This window comes from Salarias fasciatus, assembly GCF_902148845.1.
Source record: "Salarias fasciatus chromosome 7 unlocalized genomic scaffold, fSalaFa1.1 super_scaffold_4, whole genome shotgun sequence".
In the NCBI taxonomy this organism is placed as follows: domain Eukaryota; kingdom Metazoa; phylum Chordata; class Actinopteri; order Blenniiformes; family Blenniidae; genus Salarias; species Salarias fasciatus.
Genome location: NW_021941229.1, coordinates 9,803,408 through 9,829,046, shown reverse-complemented (window position 1 = coordinate 9,829,046; position 25,639 = coordinate 9,803,408). Strand labels below are relative to the sequence as shown.

Below are 25,639 nucleotides of genomic sequence, written 5' to 3'. Positions count from 1 at the left end.
AGAAAAGCTGAAAACTATGTCGTTAAAATGCTACAACTCAATTGTTTTTGTAATGAAATCACACATGTATGCAGAGAACAATACACTCTAAACATTAGGACAGGGGCATTGGTATGGACAGATCATGAAGTTGGATGTCCATTACTGGTGACGCAATATAAAGCTACCAAGTCTCAGGAGAATAAGGACTGGGAGTCATGGCACTCAGGAGGCCGCCATTGTTGTTACTGTTGATCGAGTCGCTCATGAGCAGAAGAACTATTTCCTATCACCATGGTGCGTTTGTGCAGTAGCATAGTTTCAGAAAAGTTGTGTTTTGGTCCATTTCCAAAGAGTCTGAGTCAGAGCGCGCTCAAAAACCTTTCAGCGGCTCCAAGCACCCATGTCATGTAAACGGACACCCGAAGCCTGAAAACGTAAAGGAGGCCTAATTCTAATTTTCCTTTCGTCGATACTGGAGGAGCTTCTAAATGCTGTTTTGCAAGACTGATTTATTTTTGGCAGCTGTGAACAGATCTGTTGGCTTTCAGTAACCACCGTATCCTGTACGTCGCTTTACTTCACACTGTTTTGCTATTGCACTTTACCGCTGTGCCTTTCTTGTTTGTAATTTCTGTCCTGGCACTTGTTTTTATTTCACTTTCTCTTGCACCGCTGCATTTAGTACATTCCCCTCCCCTTGTTTCTGTGTGCTTGAGTTAAGCAGAATGACTCAAGTTGAGAGGAATGACAATAAAGTTGAGCTGAATTAAATTAAAGTGAAGTTCAGTGTGATAAACGGCGATCCCCCCCGCCGCCCCGTCACTCTCCCACTTTTGCCTCACCATGCGTCACATTGAAAGTTCCTCCTGTTAACAATAGATCAAATTAAATGTGTATATTTAGAAGTGTTGTACCATTGAGGGGTCTAAGACCCCTTTTAAGCCTCTGGTGATTCAGTTCCAGTGTCTTGGAACAAAGTTTTATTGCGAAGCAACATTAGCCAAAACTAAGCTCATGCTAGCTGGAATTACATTAGGTTCCTGGCAACGCTAACTTATTGAACAGTCTATCAGGAGGGATCAGGGGGACTAGCGGGGGCTCAGTGATTTTTAATGGCACGGCAAAACACAACTCAAGATTTAATGGGCTGGAATCAACAAAATGGCTCGGGAAACAGAAAATCTATCTCGCAAATGGTCACTCAATTCGATAGAGGGGACATTCTGTTCATCTACAAATGAAATGCTTTTTTAAATGACCAAAATAAATTGATTTTTTTTAAGGTAATTTATTTGAAATTACAGCTGGCCCGTTGGTTTCCAATATTGCCAAAGTCGCCCCTCTTCAACACACAGGCTGCAGGATCGTGTTTCCTTACTTTATCAGACAGAAGAAAAAAAAAAATATTTTTAGACATTTATTTGCTTGTTGTCTGGTACACATGGGTCAGTAGTCAAACAGAGTGCATTAAAACCCAGAAGTGACTGCTTTAATGGAAAGGGAGAAAGAACAAAGCCATAATTCTCTGTGCTATTTAGAAAATAAAAGACTCGACCTAATATATGGCATATTTACATTTAAAAAAAAAAAAAAAGAGCTATAGCATTACATTTGAGATTAACTGCAGGGTGAGACTGAAAGAGCAACACAATAAATTAAGTATAAATAAACCATCCAAAAATATATCACTATGTATAATCAGGGGGCCTTTCACCCAGCATGATATACAGTAGGGGAAGGAAAAGTGCTTAGGTTTGTGTTTGTGTGGCGCAGTAATTGGGAATGCATCGGCACGCCTTGGAAGCGGCACACATCACAGCGTGTTGGAACTGCCTCCTGAGTATTAACTGTATAGTTAAGATTCCTCATCTCACCAGGCCCCAACAGCCAATCTACTGTACCGTACCTCCATTTCCTCGCAGACACAAGCACGCCGTCATTAGCTGCACAACAGGATGGAGGGAGGTTAATCAGGCTGCTGTGACAGACACCAAAAAGGGAGGGTTCAGGAACGCATCAGGCTGCAGCATCAAGTCCGTCCTCTGGCTGACTTCTTTTTCCAATAGCGAACCATGATAGCAGGTATTTACTTTAAGCTTCAAACATAAATCAAATAGCTATCCTTTCAACAAAGACCCGTTCGTAAAACCAAACCAGCCCTCGTTCCCTCGCTAATGTCTCCGTCCAGCACTTCGACTGGCTTTAAAAATACGGCCGCTGAGGTTCTTTCTCCCTGGCTTTAATCTGAGGACATCGTCAGTCCGGTCCTGGTCTCAGCGGCGGCTCACCATCCAATCCACATCTGAGTTTACGGCCGCACTAAAAACTTTTAAAATATTGTGTTCGGCTGACTCCAAAGTTATATCAGAGTAATCATGACCTCATATGAGTCAGCTCATCGCCCTAAATCCTGAAGTAAGACCCCGCTGGTTGTTCCAAAGTTGAGGCTAAAATGTGAAGATGACTGTACTTCAGCCAGCAGAGGCGGCTTGACTTTACAACGACCTTCCTCAAGAAATGAGACACGCAGAGTCAGTGTCATACTTTACCTCTTAAAACTCCCTGTGAGAGCCTTGCTTCTGTGTGAGTGTTTTGGTTTTCTTTTTCAATTTTTTTTTTTTTTTTTTTTTTCAGATTTTGACCTCCATATTAAATTTCTTTTAGTTACTTCTACATCTTATGAATCTCTAAGGCTAAAAAATGTTACATTATAAATGAAGCGCTTCTTTCATTCCTCATCATTTAGGCTATGTAGTCATAAAATTTCTTCAAAAATATCTGTCCAAAAAAAACAGGAATTTGCACATTTTTCTATTCTATCTATCTATTTATTATTCTATTATTATTTCTTACTGCGGAACAAACCCTCGACAGAGAACGGACATCGTCCCACGGCGGCTATGCTAAACGTCGTCTGACCCCAGTGCCGTCACGTCATTCTGTTCACTATTTATTTGTCATTAAACACTGGCTGCCTGTGACCTGCTGCAAGCCTCATTACTCCACAATTCCACTAATGACTCGCATTAAGCAACACACACGAGTGTGCTCTTAATATTTGGGCTCCTTTAATGAAAGCCAAGGTGAGAGCTTATGCGCTGGTCGTTCGGGGCAGTTTACCTTCCTCCACTTTTATCTCGGAAAGTGTGCTTGAAAGCGAGAGGCCGGCAGAGCGGACAAACAAGAAAGGAGCAGACGACCTCTGCAGCTTCCACTTTTAGATAGACAGCCACAAGATGACGATGTGGGTTGATTTTGTAGTGAAATCACACATACAGAGAACAATACACAGACATCCGTATACACAAATGACAAACTTGGATTATGGGTGACTTACTCACGCATGTGCAGTAGCAGTGTGTAAACAGAACCTTAAAATTAGTTTCACTACAGTGATAATGCAAGTGCACAATGTGAAAATCAGCTTTAGTGTAAAATGGGTCTGATAGTATGAAAATAGAAATGAGGTTTAAAGCAAGCAAGGATTTAAACATCATTTGAAAAAAAATCAAGCAAAATGTCCATGAGAGTTTCAGACTTTTTCTATTCCTTTATATCTTTGGCAACTTTGGTGAATTTTGATTGCAAAGAACTCATGTGTGAATGTTCTCTTAGTTTAATTTTAACAAGCATTGATGCTGCCACCTCAAGCTCCCGCCTGCACAAAATAATCACACAAAAAACCGATAAGCAGAAGAGGGTCAAAGATCGGTTCCCAAAAAATAGACGAGTGTGGTTCACTTCAAGTAAAAATCTAGCACATATCAAAGTTGTCTAATTGAACCAAAGACAGAATTTGATAGGTGTTGGAACCTTCTGACTTATCTTTATGACTGTATTTGAAGGAAACCTGAGAAAAATCTCAATTTTCCCAGGAGTCAATTACACAACAGTGATATGAAAAACATCAAGGTTGACCAAAAAAAAAAAAATAAATAAATAAAATTCAGTCTTTAGCCAAACACGGTGCAAGATGTCTCATTCATTTTCTGTTCCATGTTCCTGCGAGTGCACCTTCAACAGTAAATATAATTGCAGTGATCCGAGTGCCCGTCGGTGGGATGGTGTCAAGATGATGTGTGGTCTGCTGAATTAGCTCCCAACTGATATCTGGAGGCAACATTTGCAATTATGTTGTTTACTGACCAATGAAATAAGGTCATTGGTCACTGGCACTGTAATTTAGTGTCTTTTTTTTTTTTTACAATGAGTCCATGACCATATGTGCTCCGTATAACTGGTCTGCAAAATATGGATCGTCTTTTTGTTAAAAAAAAATAAAAAATACAGTCAGCCTGAATGATTGACTTTGTGGCTGATATTATTCAAAAGATAATGACAAATCCTTTTGAACAATCAAAAGCAACCCCTAGATCAGGCTCTCCAACCTCCCCGACTTGCCTACAAATCATTCAAACTAAAGGCAGTAAATGGAATGTACTTTTTCTAAAGGTTTACGATTCTACTCGTATGCTTTACTGCAGTGCATAACACAGAAAGTCATGCCTGAACTTCTCTAGCATTCATCTCCTCTATCCCAAAGCCGTGATGGACATTCCATTTCGTTTTTCAGGCCAGAATCATCTTAATAACATGGATACAGAGTTTACAGTGAAGTAAACAAATCATCTTCACTTCGCTACAGAACTGAAGCTACGGCGTGCATCAAAACCCCGACAGCCCCGGCAGGGGAAAACTGCAAAAAACACACAAGTTAGCCAGAGCTCAACATCAGACGGCGTAAATATGCAGTTTCCATTTCCGTCATTTGTTTGGTCGACGAACCAAAAAGAGGTGAAATTTTACTGTGAATGCATGCTGTTGTTTAACTGTTTCAGACTTTTGGGAAGGAGCCTTCAGGGAGAAAGCGAGAGAAAAGGCTGATCAAAGCTTTACTGGGAATCCCTCGTAAAAGATTAATGAGTTAAAAGAGTTAGACACGACAATCACACACACACACACATACACACACGCACACACTCACACATCCAAAAGCCCACTCAGATAATGCACACAACAGGCACAAACGCTCTGCCCCAGACAGTGAGATTCAGAGATTCTGTATCGCAGCAGAAAATACTGCGATTGGTTGGAAATGGTCCATTACCAGACAGATTTTATCAGATGGTCGGGAATCCTGCTCCTATAGCGGACCAATTATAGAAACATGCGCCAAACAGTAGGGGACAGTATGGATATGTGTTCATCAAGTGTCGCATTCTGCTATTTGTATGTCATCGGAAACCGACGTAAAAGAAAATACATATTGTGAGTTTGCAAGCCGAGTGGGGGATTTCTGATTTGGTTGAATTCTGATTGCTGGTTTCATTATAGATTACGTTATTGACAAGTAGAATACCCACATATTCTTCTTGTAAGTCTTTTTTTTATTATTTCATTACCATCTCTACAGCTAAAAGGTAAACTTAGAGACATAGTTGTACAACGCAAGAAACAGAAAAAGTTTGATGTTTAAAACAAGAAAAAAACTTCAAAAAAATGCTGAATACAGAATGTGCAAAATGTGGATTAAACTATGATTTCCCATCCAACTGTATCCGTCAGTGTCTTTGCCAGAAGAAGAGCAGAATACATTGCTAAGCATTGTTTAGCTTAGCTTAGTTAGCATAGCTCAGCTTCCTCCTTCTGGCGTTCATGTTCCGTTACCAGAATTCTGAGAACCAAACACAAGACTGTACAGTATTTGTGTGCTTGTAACACAGAAAGGCTTGATATCAGAACATATCTTGGCTTGTTGGTTAAGTCTTTCAGATCGCTTAGGAATTTGACACTACATCTAAATTTAGACCAGAACAAAGCAGAAATAACTGCAATCAATCGGAGCAACGGGCACACAGTGAGTCTCTCTCGTCCACAGTAAAGAAAGGTTTATTATTTTCTTCTCGAACTGTTATTGATTCATAAATGTTTGGACACTCTTCCTGTTAGCAAAATGTCAATGAATCATAAAGCACAGAAACCAGGCCCAATTAAAACTACAAAGTAACTTTTTGAGAATAGTACAACAGAATCTGGAAGGGCCGCAGAAAGGTTTAACAGATCTCAGATCAAACTCAAACAAAGTGATGAAAATTTGTCAAACAGCTTTAAATTAGAGAGGCAGACACAATCCTGACTTCAGGCCATGTGAAATCCTGCTGAACCACGACCCCGACCAGTACTTTCTCAAGGAAATGTGTGCTCGTTTCAGTAATTTTTACAAACAATGTTTGAGTTCTGTGGCCAGTGAAAGTTTGTGTTTGTGTGTGTGAGTGTGTGCCGACTCTGCAGAGAGCTAAACAATGTTAAAACAGGTTTACGACACACAAAAGAAACTCTGAGTGAGTCCGAAAACTATGCATGGGTTCGTGTGTTTGTGGACATGTGTTTGTAAATGTTGACCGGCGTATCTTAATGGAGATCTTGACGCCGGCGCACGATGGCTAGCATGTCCAAACAAACCCAAACTATGATCACACACACACTGACTTGTTCCTGTTCCAGCTGCTACATCGTACCGATTCTCACGACCCACCCTCACGTCTTTGAGCATTAGTTTTCCAACCATTACAATATCGCGCAAACAATACCCTATCCTCAACACTTAAGTCAACCGATTGGTCAATCTGTCAGGCACCAGGGTGGACCACCAGCTAATGAAGTTTTCAGTTGCTGGATCAACAATCTATGCAAATCCATCCAACCAGTACAGAGTTTCCAGCCCGTTAAACCAACAGCACATACAAAGCTGATGGTATTTATACAATTCAATAATTATATACGATCATCAATTTAACACCATGGGCATGTTTTCTGTTTTCCGCATTTTCAAGCCATGGATAAATGGGATTAGCATTACATTTACAGACTGTCAGTCACCCAGTCGGTCAGGCGGTAATCCGTCTGCCAATCTAGTCTTTCAATCAATCGGCCCGAGCTGCGTCGTGAATTTACTACAAAGCAGCATGCCAAACAGAGAACACTGATTACATTGAGTGCTACTCAGGTTAATGAGAGTCACCAAGGTTTCCCTTCCGGCACAAGCACGGCGTTGAAAATAAGAGGAAGACGGGCGATCGCACACGCTGATATGCTACTTTTTTTTTTTGTTTGTTTTGTTTTGCAGATTTACAGCAGCTGATTTATCAGATGAGACGTCAAAGAGCAATTAAATTCTATGTGTAATTACTGTTTTATTGCCTGGATTTGTCTTTCAGAGTTACAAAACTGGAAACATATCGGAAACACAAATAGATGTTTTTTTTCATCACAGTAAATAAACTGCATCCTAAGCAACATGTGTGGATTCAGTTTAACACTTTATATTAATCCTGATAAATACACAAATGTAAATATTTTCCTGCCCTGAACTGTGTGTGAAAACAAACCAAAAAAAAAAAAGTGGAGCGTGAGCACAGCTCAATAGCATTGAGCGCAAGTTACAATAAACCAATCGGATTGCAATCAGACCGTGTCTTTACCAGCCAAGTGAGTTGGTGTTAGCGGAGTAAATATGTGGACGGTGAAATAAAGTGACTTCCCTGTTGATGCCTATTTACCCAGCATCACAATCCTCTTTAGGATGGGATCATTCACGATGTAATACTCAAATGAATGCTGTTGTATCAGGGCTAAATATGCAGAGAAGTGTCCCACTGTCGAGGCACATAATAGTCCTGTCGCTGCTATTTATGAATACAGAGGAAAGACTTGTTCAAACCACTAAAGCCTTGTCTGTAACACATAGACAGTAAGTATCTTGTAAGACACTCGTCTCTGTGAAAAATGGACCTTTGATGTTATAGCCGTACTTAACATTCCTCTATTCACAAACACATTTGTGCACACACTCGCATACCAATGGCGGCGACGGCTTTGTAAAGCATCCGTGCATTCAAATAAGGACAGGTAGCGATGGACGTCAAACCGACAGCCACGAGATATGCAGGCCTCTGTTCTAGCTGCTCTAAAGCTTCACTTTGAGCCTCAGTTCTTCAAAGATTTAGGCACATCAAGACATAAACCAATTAGAACGTCAACCTTTAATTGCTCTTTGAAAAGAATCACCATAAATTGGTATTATAATTGAGAGCTTGTTGAAACAGATCTTCTGGACAGTAAAAGAAGACTCTCTCAGGGAAAACTGCCACATTCTATGCTTGTTTCAATGATATCCCCTAAATCTTGAAATACGAACACTGAGGTTTCTTTTGTCTCCACACATCAGAAAAAAACCATTTGAGTAATCAAATTAAAGGAGAAAAGACAACTCAAAAGACTATTTCCCTATTTTAATTACCACCCCTGCTTCATGTGTTCTTAAAAGTTCATTTCTGAGTTATGTTTTTGTTTTAATGAAACAGTGACGAACACGTGAATAACCTGCACAATACAATTTGCAAAGCAGAATAGAGTACACGTGCCTTCATGTCACAAAAAAAAAAGGCACATGTAACAGATGAGAGTGAAAATGTGAGTGAAAACCTGCAGTTATGTATTTATAGTCAATAAAACTGAATGGAAAGTGTATTTGTGATGTTCAAAATGACAGAAAGTGGTTCAGCCCTTGTAAGGAATTGAAGTTATACACAGTATCAGCAGTGAGGAGAGTGACATGTCTTTCTCTGGTATTTATAATGAGCCCTGATGGGAGCTGTTTAGTCAGGTGAAGCTTACGTATGAGCGTTCAATCAGACTTCAAAAAGGCTCAATGTAAAGTGAATGAAAAAGTACCTGCAATTAGAGTAGTATTTCATCCATATAGAGGTACAGCAGCATCAAACCAGTAAAGAAGATCTTACATAACAGGCCTCTGAAGGACTCGTAATTTACTTGCATATACAGACCTTAAAAAGACGGAAGATAAGTGATTAAACCTGAAAGGATACTTTCCCCGCGAATAGATCTGATGCGGTGTATTTTCTTGCCTGCCGCCATGTTTTTGGAGCGCAGCAATTATTGGTGCTAATTGCGTCTGTCTGTATGAGCATTTCCGCCTGAATCAGATCAGGGCTCGCCTCTCCAAACGCGGCGGAAGAGGGTTAAAAAAAAAAAAAAAAAAAAAAAAAAAAAATGCGGGGGAATAATTTAATTTGAACATCCACCACAATCCTTTTCACTGGAGAGCGGGTAAATGAGGCTGCGGCGTGGCAACGCACATGCCCGGGCATGTTTGGAGAGTCACAGCAGCACGTGTCCCACGCTCAAGAAATAAATACAGCTTTGACAGCTGTAATACCATGGAATTAGTGCAGGAGTTAACCTCTTACTCTCCTCCTGTCTCTCACCCGCTACCCTCCCCTCGGCCTCGGACTCCCTTCTTCTTTCTCAACAACAACAAAAAAAAAAAAAAGGCTGGTCCAAACCGCAGACACACAGCGCACAAATACATGGGGTGAAAGATGTCATGTGTGATAAATCTGCTGTTGATCACTTAGCGGATGGATTAAAGGGGCAGGAGGGGAGGGAAGAAGATCCAGAGAGAGGAAGTAATGTAAAGAAATTAGAGAGCCGAGGAAGGGAGAGAGGGAGATGAAGAGGGGAAAGAAAAGAGGCGCATAAGAGGAGGAGATGATGATGATGTGCACGGTGAAGTGCAGCAGGAGGAGGAGGAGGAGGACGGGGTATCGAGTGAGTGGGAGGAGGGAGAGGTGCAACAGAGAGAGGGAGAGAAGGATGGAGGGAATGATTATGAGTGGAAATGTTTGCCACTCAATCAGGATATGGACTCCCATAAATAACATGCCCTCTCAGTCAACAGCATGATGTCACCACGTTCTCTCTCTCACACACACACACACACACACACAAGGAAGTAGAGATGTGATGTGGGGGCAAATGTAGCCGAGATGCCTGTCTTGAGGAAAAAGAAGAAAAAAAAAGAAAGGAAGACACAGAAAAGTCAAAATATTTGAAAGCAAACAACCTGAGTTGCACCGTATTTTCCTCATTTTTGTCCTTCGTTTCATTCAGCTCTCCCACTTTCCGCTAAAGCCTTCTCACACTTTGTTCATTGGTATTCTCGTTGTGCTGTCTCCCAGTATTTACTGTGTGAGGCAACCCCATTAATGGAATGGTACTGCTCTGCCGAAGGACTTTCTGATATATCTCGGGATTAAAGGGAAGATAGAAAGATAACGAGAGACGGATGAGGATGGAATCAGGGAAAAACAGACTTCTTTATGAAAGACGAAGTGAGAGATGGATCAAGGATTAAAGGCAAATTGTGGGAGAAAATGAAGTTTCTGTTTTTCCATGTTTAAGATCAATTGTCAAGTTTTTCATTCTTGAGATAATTGACTTGATTATTCACGGCATAATCTGGAAGAAACATACATTTATGCAGTAGAAGATGTGTTTTCTCTTCTGTTATTTTACTCATTACCCCGCTGAGTTGAACATCTTATTTGACTCTTGTATACAGTTCGGCGAGGCAGATTGACACGTCAGTGGTATGGCAATCATGTCTCTGGACTGTGCGAGGAAGCGAGCATCATTCACTCATAGAAAATAGATGAACGCTTCATTCTCCCAACAGTTTTCTGAACCATTCCGCTGGAAGTGTTTTTTCTAATCTATCCAAAAGACAAACAGCCAGTGCTGAGAACATAACCTTCTTCCCAAAGTCAATTGATACGATATTCTTAATTACTGAAAACACGAAAACTGGAGCAGACTATAATTGTTCACACTGTCAAATTTTGGCTGCAGTCCTGCAATTCTCTAAACTTTTGTTTTACTATGAGAAACAAAAGCTGCTTACTGCCTAATGATAATGCTAATGCATGAATATGATGCTATTGATTTCTCTTCCCTTCTCCTCCTCTTCAGCCACAGGGATGACGGGAGGTCAGGATCAGCGCAGCACCACAGCCTGTCTGGACCCAAGACATCCAGGGTATATCCTTTTTTTTACACACCGAAAACTATAAATATTCAACAAAATTTTTGCAGTTTAGGCGACTTCTTGTAGTGTCAGTGATCGCCTCAGGTGAGCACCAAGGGTTATCCTGATGTGGGCATATATGTATGTGAGCACCATGGAATAACAGTCCGAAGCATGTCTCTCTGGCTCCGTCTCTCCCACGCTCTCACTCTCATGTCTCTTCATTTGTCTTCGCTTTGGTATTCTCTCATGCCACCCCACCCCCCGACATGTATCTGTCTTCTGTCGGTTCCACCCACTTTAAGTCTTCCTTGCCCTCCTCCGCAACCTCCGATCATCTGTTTTTCACTAACAATAAGATCAGACTCAGACTGAAGAACGCTAAATCGACCTGATCTTCAAGTCTCAACCTCACTCTACAGGTTCTTACCTTTCAGTTCTGTTCCTTTGGTTTTGCTAAGACATTTTCATTTTCAACAAAGCAATCAATATTGTATTTTTTTTTTTGCATCACAGACACAAATATACATTATTGAAGTTTAAAATAAAATTGAGAACTCTAAACCTTACTTTATCCCTTCACCAAGCATAGCTTTAGGTGTCGATGTTGTTGGTGGTTGATTTTGTTACTCATCTGCTGGATGCGCATAAAATCCGCCACAATCTGCACAGACAGCCACACACGTTTTCATCACTCCACAAACCAAATTTCTAGCTATTTACACAGCCCATAATTTGACGTTTGGGAATATCCTTTTGTTCTTTGATGAAAACAAACTTTGTTCTGTCACAAATGGCAGATAAAACTGCTTTTATTTTTTAAACACGGTTGCTCTACTGAGTCTTTTGTTCAGTAATAAATACAGCAGCTGCAATGAAAGATTTCAAGACGTTCTTTGGTCTCATCACAGCCGGTTATGTCAATTGTGGTTCAATTCAAAAATCACAATGTTTTGCAATTTTTTTTTGAGAAGTTTATTAAATCTTTCAACAAAAGCACAAAATACGACTGCCACAAAAGGCATAATAACAGCTTTCTTATCTTTAATATCACACTCTAAATCTAGATTAGATCTCTGTGATGGGCTCCATTTAATGCCTGGTGAACATTTTGTCTGTTCCTCTGAGGAGTTCTTGTTTGTTTTCTGCTTCCTCGTCTGTCTCTCACTCTGTTGCTCCACCCTCCATCATTCCTTCTCTCTCTCTCTCTCTCTCTCTCTCTCTCTCTCTCCCCTGACTCTCCCCTCTTTCTCTCCCTTCCCCCTCTCCCCATCATCCAGACAACACTCTTGGAAGCGTCAGGCTTGTATCTGTTTGTTTGACTGTGTCTGTAGATGTTTTCTAGCACTGTTTCTTATTGCTATTTTTTCAGCAGTGCACTGCTGTCATTAATTATGAAGCCTCGAATGGATGCCTCACACACTCTGTGTCACAAAAACACACAGAAGTTGACGAAAGAAAAAAAAAAAGGCAGCGTGTCTTTCTAAGTATGTGACGCTCCTACAAATTGACTGAGACCTAACAATATATGTGTGTGTGTGCACTACACTCTGAGCATGCGTCACTGTGCACGTGTAAATGTTTATGTGTGAGTCGGTCCACATACGTGCTGCACACTTTGCCAAGACAGCACACCCCAGGGAACCCTGTCAGTCAAACCAGCTGGCAATTTGTCAAAGACACAAGCACTTTGCAAGACAGATGTGTATATATATCTGTGTGTGTGTGTGTGTGTGTGTGTGTGTGTGTACATGCACACTAGAAATGCACAGACGAGGAAGACTACTGTTTTTCTTACTTGATTATGCATGAATGCTAAAGCTTCCCAGTGCAAATGTGATTGTTGTATACACACTATTTGCTATTATGTTTAGGTGTGTTCAAGTTGATTTATTAGGTGGAGAATAAAAAAAGCAAAAAACAGAAGTAGATACGCTACAGATCTACATACACACATACGACAAAAGTTGAATTGCTATCAGTGAGTCTCAATTATAAAACTACCAAGTCCAATTTTCCTCCACTTCCGTTATAATTGAATTACCACGTTGTATCGTATTCTACCGCCAAGACCGAAACATAGAAAGGATTCAAAAACTTTTGCAAGAAAGTTCAGAAAAAAACTTGTAATTTCAACAAAATTACATGGAGGGAGCCAGGGTACACTCAGGGTGAGTGAAGCAGTTCAGATAGGCTCCAGGTTTCTGTGACTCAAACCTGAATAAAGTTGGTATAGACGAATCACAGTTCCACTGAAGCTAATGGCTGCTCTCAAATTCAAGGAACAACTTCACACTTAATCTTTCACATGCGTATTGCATCGTTACAGAATAGAAACACTTTATTAATCCCTGGGGGACATTCTTGAAAGGCATGTCTTGCAGTCTCTGTGCCTATTTTCTGCTTTAATTGTATTTGCCAGTGAGTCTGGTTCTGTTCGCCTTCCATTTCTGTCTCCTGCTATTCTCTTGATTTCTCCCTATTTTCATCCGTTTTCACTCTGGCGCTCATCCCATTCGTGTGTGTGTGTGTGTGTGTGTGTGTGTGTGTGTGTGTGTTGCCCTCGTGACATAGAGATGTGCGTCACTGGAGACTTATTGACTTAGACTCTTTCTTCAGGTCAGCTGACTTATACAGCCCGGCCTGATTGGGTAATAAGCCAAGGCCACCCTTCACTAAAAGTCAAGTGACAAATTGATTCTTCTGTTAACATTAAACACACACACGCACACACACACACACTCTCTCACAAACACACACTCACACACACACACACACACACACACACACACACACACACACACACACACAAGCCGCTTCCACATATGCTCTAATTTACGGCATGTCGTGTGAATTCTCAGAAGAGTGGATCCTGGATTACGTCTTTATAAACTCCAGTTAACTCTCTAAAAACATCACGGAATAAATTGGTTGCGACACTTCTGATCACTAGTTGCCTTCACTAAAACTTTTTTTGTTTAAAGGGACAATGTTGTTGATGCAAAAATTTCAGGAAATTCCTCAAATGTGGCTTTTTTTGTCTTTGAATGCTACCTTAAAGCTCTCCAATGAGATGAAAGCACAACCACAGAAACAACTCTTAACTTCCCAAATGTCTAGCTCGGACAATAAAGCCAACTTCAAATGAAGCCCAGCATACATTTATAGCATCATATAAGAAAACAGAAAACTATTTGATAGATTGAATAGATGAAAGTTGGAGAAAAAGTCAGCGGAGCATCAGAAAACACACAATAACACAGTCAAGAGGAGCAGAGAAAAGCACTGTAGAGTCCACTAAAGTTGCAAAGAAGCACAGTTTGAGAAAAGAGATGAGCCCACCAGGGTTCACCGGCCGGGGTAAAACCAGGATAGGCAGAGCAGGCCTCCGCAAACAAGAAGAAGATGATAAAATGCATACTCACCGAGCTGACTGCGCCTCTGAGCGTAGGCTACCACCACCGCGGCCAGAACTACACAGCACAGCGATGTCACAAGGTTTGCCATCTGTAGACACACACACAGCAAAGTCATCAGCGCGAGCGAGAGACCGAGAGCCGGCGAGAGAGAGCGTCCGCCTGTCGTCCTGATTGACTGACAGACCCATAGACGCCTACAACACCATGTAGAGATGGAGAGATAGCCGCTTCCTGTCCTCTCTCACTGTATCTCTCAGTGTGTCTATCTCCTTTCACTATCCCAGTCCTTCAAGTGGTCCTTTTTTTTTCTTTTCTTCACAGTTTCCTCCCCACTCGTCCAAGTCTCCTGCTGTATTTGATTTCTTTCACTTCTCCCACTCTCGTCTTTTTTTTTTGAGTCTTTTTTTATAGGAGGAATACGCGCTCTATCTTTCTCTTTATGTGCATCTCTTTCTCTCCTTCCTCCTCTCTTTCGTTCTGTTCATCAGCCTAATGGGTCCATCCTCTCTGGGATGGGCTATGGCCAGCAGCTCTTAAAGGTATAGCACAGCATAAACAAACACACAACAGTGATTCATAGAAATCTCTTTGCCTTCTTGTCACCGTATGTCAAAAATTAAATACCTGTTTAGCATTCGAACTGCCGCTCTGTGTAAGATGTGTTTTACAATATTGAAATGTTTTGCTTTCTGCAACCACCATATGTGTGGACTAAATATGAGGCTACGAATCAGAAAGCTTAGTCAATTGGGGCATTTTATTTTCCTCCATCACAACAAATTTTCAGAATATTCAACCCTGAAACTCCTTTGTCGTTCACAAGTCATTCACGCAGCGCTTCAATCCGCCTTCGAGCTTCAAAACAAACAACTTCAGCTCGTCTCTTCTGGTTATCTAGTTGTCTTCGTGCTTAATCGCATTAAGTGCAGATTGTAATTTGACACCAGGCTCATCCTGAAACTCAAAACACTTGAAATCCTTGGAAAGCAAACGTCACCTCATGCAAACCTAGTTCTAACTAGTTCTTGCTGCAACTTTAATGCAGTGTGCTTGTAATTAGACATCAGCATCATGCCCTTGCGGATTGCTGCCGTGCCTGAAGAAGATGACGGAATGAAGTGAACCTCTGACAATGTTAGTTTTAGCCATATTAATTATTATCACCAAGTGCACATATTATTCAGATACTATCTCTTCTGACAACGCTAACTTGTTTGTGTTGCAAAGCGTAGTGCTTGAAATTTGACACCAGCATCATCTTGTGGCTGCCGGACACTGTTCTTGCATATGGTACCTCCAGCTTGTTCCAGCACCTTTCTTCACCTTCTATAAAGTTTATGATTTTTCGAACCACCAGAAAACCTTTGTGATTTTACAACATCGGAAACAGAGTCGATTCCTTTCAAGCACAAAGTCCGACTCAAGTCCTCTAGAAGATATATTGTTCAATTCAATCGGAACAGAAAGGTGTAAAATTGACAAATTGTTGGTTTGAACGTGGGTTATGGTTATGGTTATGGTTATGGTTATGGTTCTTCCTTCAGCAGCTGGTTAACGTGGCCGGCTTCTTTTAAAGGAAACAATTCTTGGTTTTATGATTTTTCTTGACAAACCGCAGTGTTTCTCTGTCCATCCAGCACATCTGTATAGCATCCCAGGCTCTGGGACATGCTGCACAAGTTTCTGGTTTTTGTCTCCTCGGTCGGCAGGGACGGCTCTCAGCTGCTCGTTGACCGGGAACGGCGAGCATCAAGCTACCCGAGAAAGGTTTACGTGATGCTGATGAGTCCGTTTGAGATGCTCCCTTTAATGAAACCAGCGTTTCCTCCACTCCAACCTCTACTGGAAGCTGTAAAGTCGGAGGTCGGGGTCACCCACTACACGACTTCTCCGCTGGAGCTGGGAAGATTAGAAAACTCTATACGAGGACAGCTGAGCGGCCTGGAGTCCCGCCAACAAGAGGGGCTTGAACCCGGGTCGTTCCAATAAAAATGCGCTCTCTCTTTCTCCTCCTACATTTCCTTCTCGTCTCCTCTCTCCGGGCCGCTCCTCCGTCCTGAGGTGAAATAGCTGGCTCCGTTACAGACAAAGGTCGTCTGGGGGTCTCCCTGCCGCTGAGACCCGTGGTGAGAAAAGGTGTGAGTGTGTCTGCATGCGAAGAACAGAGCGTGCACTCTAAAAGAGAGGCGAAGAAAGGAAAGTGGATTTCTTTGTTCTTCTGATGCGAGACTCCAGCTGTTACAAACCTCTGTCATATTCCATTAGCTCTTACTCTTTGTTTGGCTTCAGCTCGGCTCTTTCTGACTCTGTTCTTTTGTCATTTCACCCTCGGTCTTCTCTCCCTCCTTTGTTTGCGCCTCTCCATGTCCCCCCTTCATATCATACCCCTGTTCTGTCCGTTGCAGTTAAGTTCCAACACGGACACTTTCACCAAATGTCGGAGTCCCTCGTAAAAAAGAAACGCCGGTGTAATGCTCGAGAACACAGAAAAGCTTTTAAAGTCGGGAGAAAAACATACGAGGGAAGCTTTTCCTGACTGAATAAACATGACTGCTGCTTGAAAGCAAAAGCTTTTACATCCAAACTAATTAACAATGAACAAAAACGAAAGGTCCCCACCTACTGCAAAATTGTCTAAAATAACCCAAAAAATATTAATTAATTGAACTTGTTTGGGTAATTTTAATTAGTATGAATAGAGAAATCAGTTGTTTTTTAAGCCAAAGTGCCATGCAGTAATTACAGCAAGGTAATTCTCACCAGAAATAATTAAGGTAATGGCATTTAGCACATTTCCCCCCAGCTTTTTTAAAATATCACTAATGATACTGCTCTTGATCCCAAATGATGCTTCAACTAAACATGCCTCCATCTGTTGGTTCTTTGCATACACGTGGTAACATAGCATCATGATATGTTCGAGGAAAGACGAGCACAATGTGCACCTGTTCCGAGGTGAAGAACACCGACTGCACACATTCATTAATCATCATCTGAGCACTTTTAATAGGTGTGACTGCTTATATAGCAGCGCCTCATCACCTTCGTACAGCTGACCGGAGGAGTTTTTCTTTCAGCTTGTACAGCAAAAACTGAAGGGGAAATTTGCTATTTACAGCCATTTTGGCTTCTTCTTTGAACTGCAACGCGCATGGAGAAAGGACGAAAACAGAGGATTACGTTTTAAAAAGAAGCACTTCTCCAAAGTTTTTATAGATATGGACGGAAGATGAAAAATGTGTTTCTACTCTTGTATACAGTGGTTATTTGGATGTTTCACTGTGTTCTGTTAAAACCTGCTTAGCTGCAGAAATGTTTGCCTTCATCCAATTTTTTGCAGATTTACAGGAAAATTACTTATTTTACCGGTGGTTTTGTCATCAGTTTGTTGTTTTTTGCAGACATTACATTAAATTCTAGATGTTGTCACAATATATTCTATTGATTTGGCTTTGGAGCTTTAAAAAGAAATTACAAAAAACATTAAAAACTACTTTGCCTCAATAGTTTCAGTCCTATTTCAGAATCATATAGTCTCATCTTATTTCTTGATTACTTGGTAGGAAGCCTTGAGAGCACTAGTGGCGGCGTTTTTCTTTTTTTCCGATTGAATCGCACATCCACCTGTTGAACGCTGACTCTAATCTTGACAGCTGATATCAAAAGACTTTGCATTTCAGTGTGTGCTTAGGTGTGTGTATGTGTGTGTGTGTGAACACACACCTGTTCACGAAACGGCAACCGATAGCACACACAGAAAGAGTGTGCATTAGTGTGTGTGCGTGTGTGTGTGTGTCTGTGCATGTCTATTTGCCTGTGTGAGTGATTGGCAGCTCATATGTATTTCATCTGAGCAGATATTGAGGAGAGTGACAGGGGGTGAAATTAAAATTGCATCCCTTGTCAGAGCATCACAATCCTCATCGCTGCTCTTCATTTTCAAAGTGCTGCTTCGCCCATCAAAAACTCCAATGGCATGTGTGTGTGTGTGTGTGTGTGTGCGTTGGCATGCATTAAAGATCTTTTGGGTGCAAAACGCTCTCGAGGGTGTGTGTGTGTGTGAGAGAGAGAGCGAGCTTGGAGCTTTGGGGGTATTTAGCCCGTCTATCAGAAAACAATACAGTTTTGAAAAGTGACAGCTTCAGATCGCTCACATAATGACAGCCCACAGGCGGTTAGCGCAGCAATCACACAAACTCAATACAAAACCCTCCTGCCTTCATCCTGGCATCCCTCCCCTCCGTCGACCCTCCCATTTATTCCCCTCTTCTGCCTTCCTTATTCCATATTTATTTATTCATTTCTTATTGGAGGGTAAAGGGCTGAATAGGCGTGATTCTTCTGGCTGCTTAATTAAAATATATAATTCATCTGCGTCAAATGATTTTGCCTCTGCTTCTTTGTGGAGTCCGATTTGGGAACATTTGCATTTAAATTGGAAAGCCAGGAGGGAAATATACTCAGCAGCCTGTGCTGTGTGTGTGCATGTGAAAATAGAAGGCATCCTTCTATTTAAAAAAAAAAAAATGCACATACATACTTTTTTTTTTTCTTTCCCCCTTATTAGGTCCAGAAAGTGCCTGAAAATCAAACTGTAGTGGTCGGCCAAGAGGCACAATCTTGTAATGGAAATGAAGAAAAAAAAAAAAAAAACTTTGTGTCCATTTTCAGCCTCATGTTTGATCAAACTGAAACTACTTCACCACCAGACTGGAAGGACGAGGCGCGCAGCGTGTTGAAAGAATGAAATGGTTGGGAGGTAAGAAGGCACTCCAAGACACAAAGTTAACAATATTTAAAAAGAAAAAAAAATGGTGAGAAGGTCTTACTAAAAAGTTGTGAAGTAATTATTCACAAAAGCAGCAGTTGCAGTTCTCATTTCCCTTGTTTTCTTGGTGACGATTGTTGCATTTGGTTAAAAAAAGAGGTTTTAATAGAATAAGTGTTAGTCTTCAACTTCATAATTTCACCTCAAAATAAACAATATTCCACCAGAGACCCCATGCCCAGTTCCCAAGTCGTTATAAACACCCCCTCTGTTTGCTTTCTTCACGAATCCCAACCTGACTGTCATCCTCATTTCACCAAACCACTAGTTGACTGGAATAATAGCTGCATTTTTATTCTCTCTTCTTTGCAAAACAAACAAACAAACCAAAAAGCAAAGCGACTAAATTCCTCCTGTCAGCGCGCTGTCAGAAACAGAATAGTTCATTACAAATGTGTCTGCGGTGAAAATAAAGAGAAGCGCTCCCCTAGGGTAATAAATGAGAGCTCTGATTTATTGCAAGAGTAGGGAGTTACAGCCCTGAAGAACGGCAGCCGCGGCGATCGCATGTTCAGAAGGAGCTAACAATAGACGGGTTGGGTTGCTGTCCGTGAGGCCAACAGCGGGGAATTGTATATAAGGAGTTTTTGTATCAGAGATATCCATCATGTTTGGAAAACGACACCGAATCTCTTAACGCTCAATCAAAATAAATGATTTCACTCTCTCGCTCTCTTTTTTTTTTTTCTTTTTTTTAAAGATACCTCTCATATTCAGCAATTCCTGAAGGGGCCATCCAGAAGTGAGATTTATGGATCGCACAGGCAATTAAAGAATATATGATGCTGACACCAGAGGAGTGTAATCCAGCTGGGATTCCAGCAGTTTTCTTTTTTTTTTTAAATGCTCAACCCAGCCTCGTCTGGCAGCACTGAGGATGTTAAAAGTCTGTAAAATCACACCTCTCTCGTGCCTGCAAGCTTTATATACTGACTCACAGAGACGCCACCAACCATCTGGAGCGACGCGTAAACAGGAAAGACGCTCGAATATAGCAGCTCGAGTAAGAACAAAACAAGCGGCCGCACCGCGCTTCGTCTCTCCGAGTTCCAACAGCGTGAGGCCTCCTGAAGGAGCAGCCCCCTTTAAATCCGCCTTTTTGGAAAGAGAAACATAATCTACAGTTGACTGTTGGATGTCTTGTCGCTCTGGCGTTAAGTAAAAGTTACTCTCTCGCCTGGAGCGATGATCTGCATGCAGCGGCGAGGTTTCTCACTGGATTCAACAAAGATCCGATGCTGGCGTCTCTCCGCGACTCCCTGTTTGACTGGGAAGTGATGGGAAGAGTTCACCAACTGCCTGTGACAAACATCTCAGATTCCGTTTACAGAAGGTTCCACGTAAAAACGTATTGTTTTTCAGTTTTCTTTTTACAGTTTCATGTTCACACGGTAACATTTTTTGGGGAAAAGAAAAAATGTTTGTTGACACTCAAACAGCAGAAATGCTGAAAACAATGTAGTTAGTGTGCCAGACAGTGAGTTGGCTGGACTTCCCAGTCTGACAGAGATACTCCAAAATTTAACATCTTTCAACATGGCAGCATTTGTGCATCGACACGAGAAAAAAAATGTCCAAAAACTGCATCCTGTAATAAAGCTACCATATTGCAAAAAATGTCAAATTAGGAGAACATTGTGAGCCTTTCCCTATGTTCTTCCAAATGGGTTGAAATGAGGCTCGTAAAATAAAACAGCATTTTTTTGGTGGCAGACTTGCTGATTGTTATTTTGTTGTCAAACTAATGCTCCCAACTGGAGAGGAGAACTGGGAGCTTTTCAAGTTCCCAGTTGCACAAACACACAATTTTATGTCTTTTTACAATCGTTCCATTTTGATTCTATTTTATTTCTTCATATATTCTCTCTCTTTGCTGATGCTTTGTCTTGATTACAGCTGTATTATGTTATTTTTGTTTGTCCGAGGGGAATTTTCTAAATACGTTAAACAAGCAACACACAGACTGAAATGATGAGAATTCACCAAAAACCTACCGAGCACAAGGAGAAATGGTGAATATAGTCTCGGAGACATTTGGAAATACTCTTCTAACTTTATAATCACATTAAGTGAAACCATGAAACTGAGTTAAGGCATTCTATCAAGGAGGCCGACTTAAACTTTAAGGGGATCCTCACGGCAAGAAAAGGACGTCTGTTCTCAGCAGGAATGACTGAGTGACTTTCTTTTGACACATTTGTCCTCCCCCCGGGCTTTTTTTTTTTTTTTTAAACTGAGGTAATACAGATAAGAAAGGGAGAGAAGTTGATGGAAAACTGTTTCATTTTCCTTAAACCATTATTCTGGAAAGAATGCACTTTGAAAACAACACAATGTTAATTTTTTTCACGACAATTTCATGCTTTGGTTCGTATTGGACCATTTACTGTCTATTATCAATGTTTAACATTGGTCAGGTGTTCATCAGTAGATGTCCAGCACCAGTTTGCTCAAATGTTCATAGAGTTTATACGTCTGTGACCTATAATAGAAATTCACAGCACCTCATCCATCAAAAAAAAAAAAGTCCCGACCTGACACGCTCACACACACACGCACAGAACCACACACAACTGTCGCCACTGCAACCTTTAATGTCACGCTCCCTTTCCAGTAGTACAACTTTACCCTGTTCCCATAATGCTTTGCTTGGCAATGTTAATTCTCTCATCAATCATGCAGGGGTTGCAGCAGATTATCTCCGAGCGCCGCTTGGGGTGGAAGGTGGGGTGGCGGCGGCGGCGGCGGCAGAGGAGGGAAGTGTTGGGGCTGATAGTGTGGCTGCTGGCATTTTGGGTAGAGCACACACAGTTGGCATTTGGTTGCCAAGTGTTGATAGCCGGACGGCTGTGACCTTTTCCCCGCGCAGCCGTTCTGGCTATAATTGCTTGCTAAAGACAGCGTCAATCGCGTCTTGAGAGGTCGCGGGGGGTTCGGACCAGGAATGGCAACACACACACACACACACACACACACACACGGCAGCAGACCCTCATGCATGTGGATGATGGCGTTTGGCTGCCAGTGATAAATTTAGCCATTGATCACATGTGACTGCTTTCAGCTGGCTGAGATTTAGAGGACCTGAACAAGTCAGATGGAATGCATCGTGTTGCCCCGCTGCACCGCTGCTGCGGCTGTCGCTCCGGGTCTCTGGAGGTCTCACATCACATAATTGCAGCATCTCATCTGCTTTGGTTTTATACAAATACCCACAGAGCGCGCACACACACTTTATTACCCGCGGTGGGAAGCGGCTCAAGCGCAAATGAACAAACTAAAAACAAATCAAAACTTGGAAATGTCTGCGGGACTCATTGTGCCCGTGGTAGGAATTAAATCTGTGATGACTACTTATCTTTTCTTCGGCGCTCGGCGGCGAGTGTATATGTGTGAGTGTTTTTGTCTCCACCCAGCCATCTGGACCTCCTTGTGTGTGCAGCAGCAGATTTAGGTGGTTAGAAAGCTCTGGAAAAACACAGTGTTACCTCCAGCCCTCTCACCTCTGAACTCTATAAGTGTATCAAAGCTAAGAAAACAGAGCACTTTGTGTGTCCGTGTCTGTGTGTGTGTGTCGGTGTAAATGAGTGTGTGTGTGTGTCAGCATTCTTAAGTCCTATAAGGCTCTGAATGATGGGTGTAGACTCCCCTCAGTGAACAGGGAGCCTCCAGGAGCTGCACAGCATGAGTGTGTGTGCAAGTGTGTGTGCAAGTGTGTGTGCGCACATGCGTGTGTGTGTGTGTGTGTGTGTGTGTGTGTGTGTGTGTATGTGAGAGAGAGGGAATGTGTGATGTACGGGCTGTGATGTTCTGAACAGAGGTGTTTTTACAGAGAGTTAATCAGAAACAGAGTCAGTGCCTTGCCCACAGTGGGCGAGGCGCACAAACACACACACGCACGTGCACACACACGCAAGCATACACACACGCAGTCATTGCTTTACTTTCAATTGACCACTAGATCACTTAATCGTTATGCATTTTTCACCCTCAAGTTGCACTTCTTGAAATTCATATAAATAAAAAGACTAATCATGGGTTCTGTCTCCTTAACCAATTCATAGCTGTATTTCAGGTGCTCAGTCAGGTCAAAATAGAAGGAAAGAACAAAAGAAACAGGCAAGTTGTCCTCCAATGATCCGAAGGGAAATGGTAAAGTGATTTTACAATGAAGCATATGTCCGGTCAATAAAAAAACAAACTGACATGTCACATTCTGAACAAGAATAAAGGCAACAAAAAGCTCTTAAAAGATATTGCGCAAAGGGATTCACACAGAGGCTTTACAAGCAGCAAATAGTAATGTTGCACTTCATAGTGAAGTGTAATGTCAAATAGTAAAATGTTAAATGCATTTCAGTCATATCCACTGCTTGAGCAGTCCCCAAAGTGCTTCGCATTGTTAATCACATTCATCTACTGACACATTAATGGAGGCGGCTGCCGTCCATCCACTGGGAGTAATCTGAGGTCAACAGTCTTGCTCAAGGTCAAGTCGACCCCTGGACAGATAGGAAATCGAACCTACAACCTTCCAATCGACAACTCGTTCTGCCAGCCGAGTCACGGCCGCCCGTCAAGAGTCATAGGTTAGGATATGGGACGATGTGCCACTGAAATCAGGATGGGAACAAACCAAAAAGAGAATAAACTGAAGGTTATACAGCTTTGGTGTTGCTCAGGTACATGATATTCTGTTTTTCTAGAAACAGCAAAACTAAACATATAACCAGAAATGCGGTCGCTTCTTATTGATAGAGAGAAAATGCTTTAAAAAAAGTCACTCCGACATCATTCTTCAAATCTTTTTCTGGTACAGGATTACTGTGTGACATGCTGGAGAATGGAGGTCACGGAGCAGATGTTTTGGAGGCCACTTTAATGACCTGTAAACAGACGTTTAAGTGTATTTCTCTTCTTTCTGGCAGTGTTTGAATTGTCTATATACCATGAGCAGCCCAGGAGTTGTTGTTAACAGAGGCATGAGTGCTGAACCCTGTCAGCTGAAACAGGCGGGGCATAAAAAAGGTAAATGCGCGGCATGATGTGTTCTTCAAGCGAACATCAATCACGTCCAGGAACAAAAACATCCCGACGTGTGGCGTTGAGCACTTTTCAAGCAGTGACCACCTACGTCACGGACCAGTGGCCGGAGCGGCGCTAGCAGTGGGACAGACACTCACAAGTGGACACACGCAGGGAAGAGGTCAACCCCTCAGAGAGTGTCTGTCACTGGCCTGCCAAACCCCCCGGCAGTGTTTGAAGAAAGTCTGCTGTTTGTTTGGCTGCGGCTCCTCAAAGTCCAGATCCGACTCCTCTTAGCTCCGCGACACCAGCTACATATGAAGCTGTCCATCAAGCCGGCTCACTGTCCAGGCCGGGGGAGGCTTCCATAACCACACGCTTTGTGGTGTAACTCAGAGAACTCCAACTGACAAGAGGCTTCACATTGTGTTAAGACAGAAAACTAGAGACAATCTAAAGGAAATCCATCACACTAACCTAAGGATTTCTGAAATGCTTCATTTTGATGCATTAAACTTGCACCAGAACCTGTCAGTTCTCTGATTTGGCCTGTTTTGTTCATTATGACCTCCTATTCTAATTTAAATGCATAATTAAGACCGGTAAGTTGTCAAAGCGTTGCTTGTTGTTTTGTGTCAAATCTTATTTATTCAGAAAACAGAGCCAAAAGAAACTTTTTCATTAAAACTTATCTTGTTAATTCAGAGACAGGCCCCATTTTTTTAAAAGAAAATGTATCATGTTAATTTATAAAAAACATTTTTTTTTTTTTAAACCTTATCTTATTAATTGAGAAAAACAAAGGAGCATTTAATAATCTTGAAAGCAACACAGTTTTGTATATTTTAGGCACATCTCATAACATTTCAGCCTCATACAACAATAAATTTACATTTCAGATCAGAGCTTAAACAGAGTTTTTGATTCACCTAAAAAAAATGTGAGACAGATCGGGGCTGTGTGCAAAGTCCATATGGAGAACATGTGTTTTGAAGTAAAGAAACATTGTTTTATTGCCGGATTTACACCCAGTTACAATAAATAGAAATGTTCACATAAACAAACATATATGTTAATCCATGTATCTTCTAATTGGTATTATCAACAACTTGTTTTTTTTTTCTTCTTTTTTTTTCTTGGACTGCAAGGAGTACAAGCTTTGACACTAGTAATTAATGGGAACTCAAATAAATAAAGAAATAACTCCGGCCATTAATTCACAGCAACAAGAAAACAAGAGTAAATTATCTCTGTTATTTCCATTTTCAGCCTGAGGTGCAATGTTGAATCGTCATGAAATCGCAATACATTGATTAAAGCACAAAAACTCAACAACAAAAACAAAAGGTTGCAGCACCACCGCTGAGGGACATTTGTCTTTGGAGTAATCCACACAGAGAGCTCGAAATAACCTCCTGGCTTTGACCAAGGCCGGGCTAATATTTGTGAGGGAAAATATTCCTGCAGCTCAGTTACCACATGGCCTGAGTGGTTTACAGA

At 41.6% G+C, this 25,639-nt stretch overlaps 1 protein-coding gene across 1 annotated transcript in view; it reads right to left on the bottom strand.

Annotated features, from left to right (window-relative positions):
• cntfr (ciliary neurotrophic factor receptor) overlaps nt 1-25,639 on the bottom strand; it is a 244,536-nt gene that overhangs the window by 129,689 nt on the left and 89,208 nt on the right. Inside the window, exon 3 of the mRNA XM_030085403.1 lies at nt 14,293-14,374. Coding sequence (XP_029941263.1) covers nt 14,293-14,374 — 82 coding nt within the window. The remainder of the gene's footprint in view (nt 1-14,292; nt 14,375-25,639) is intronic.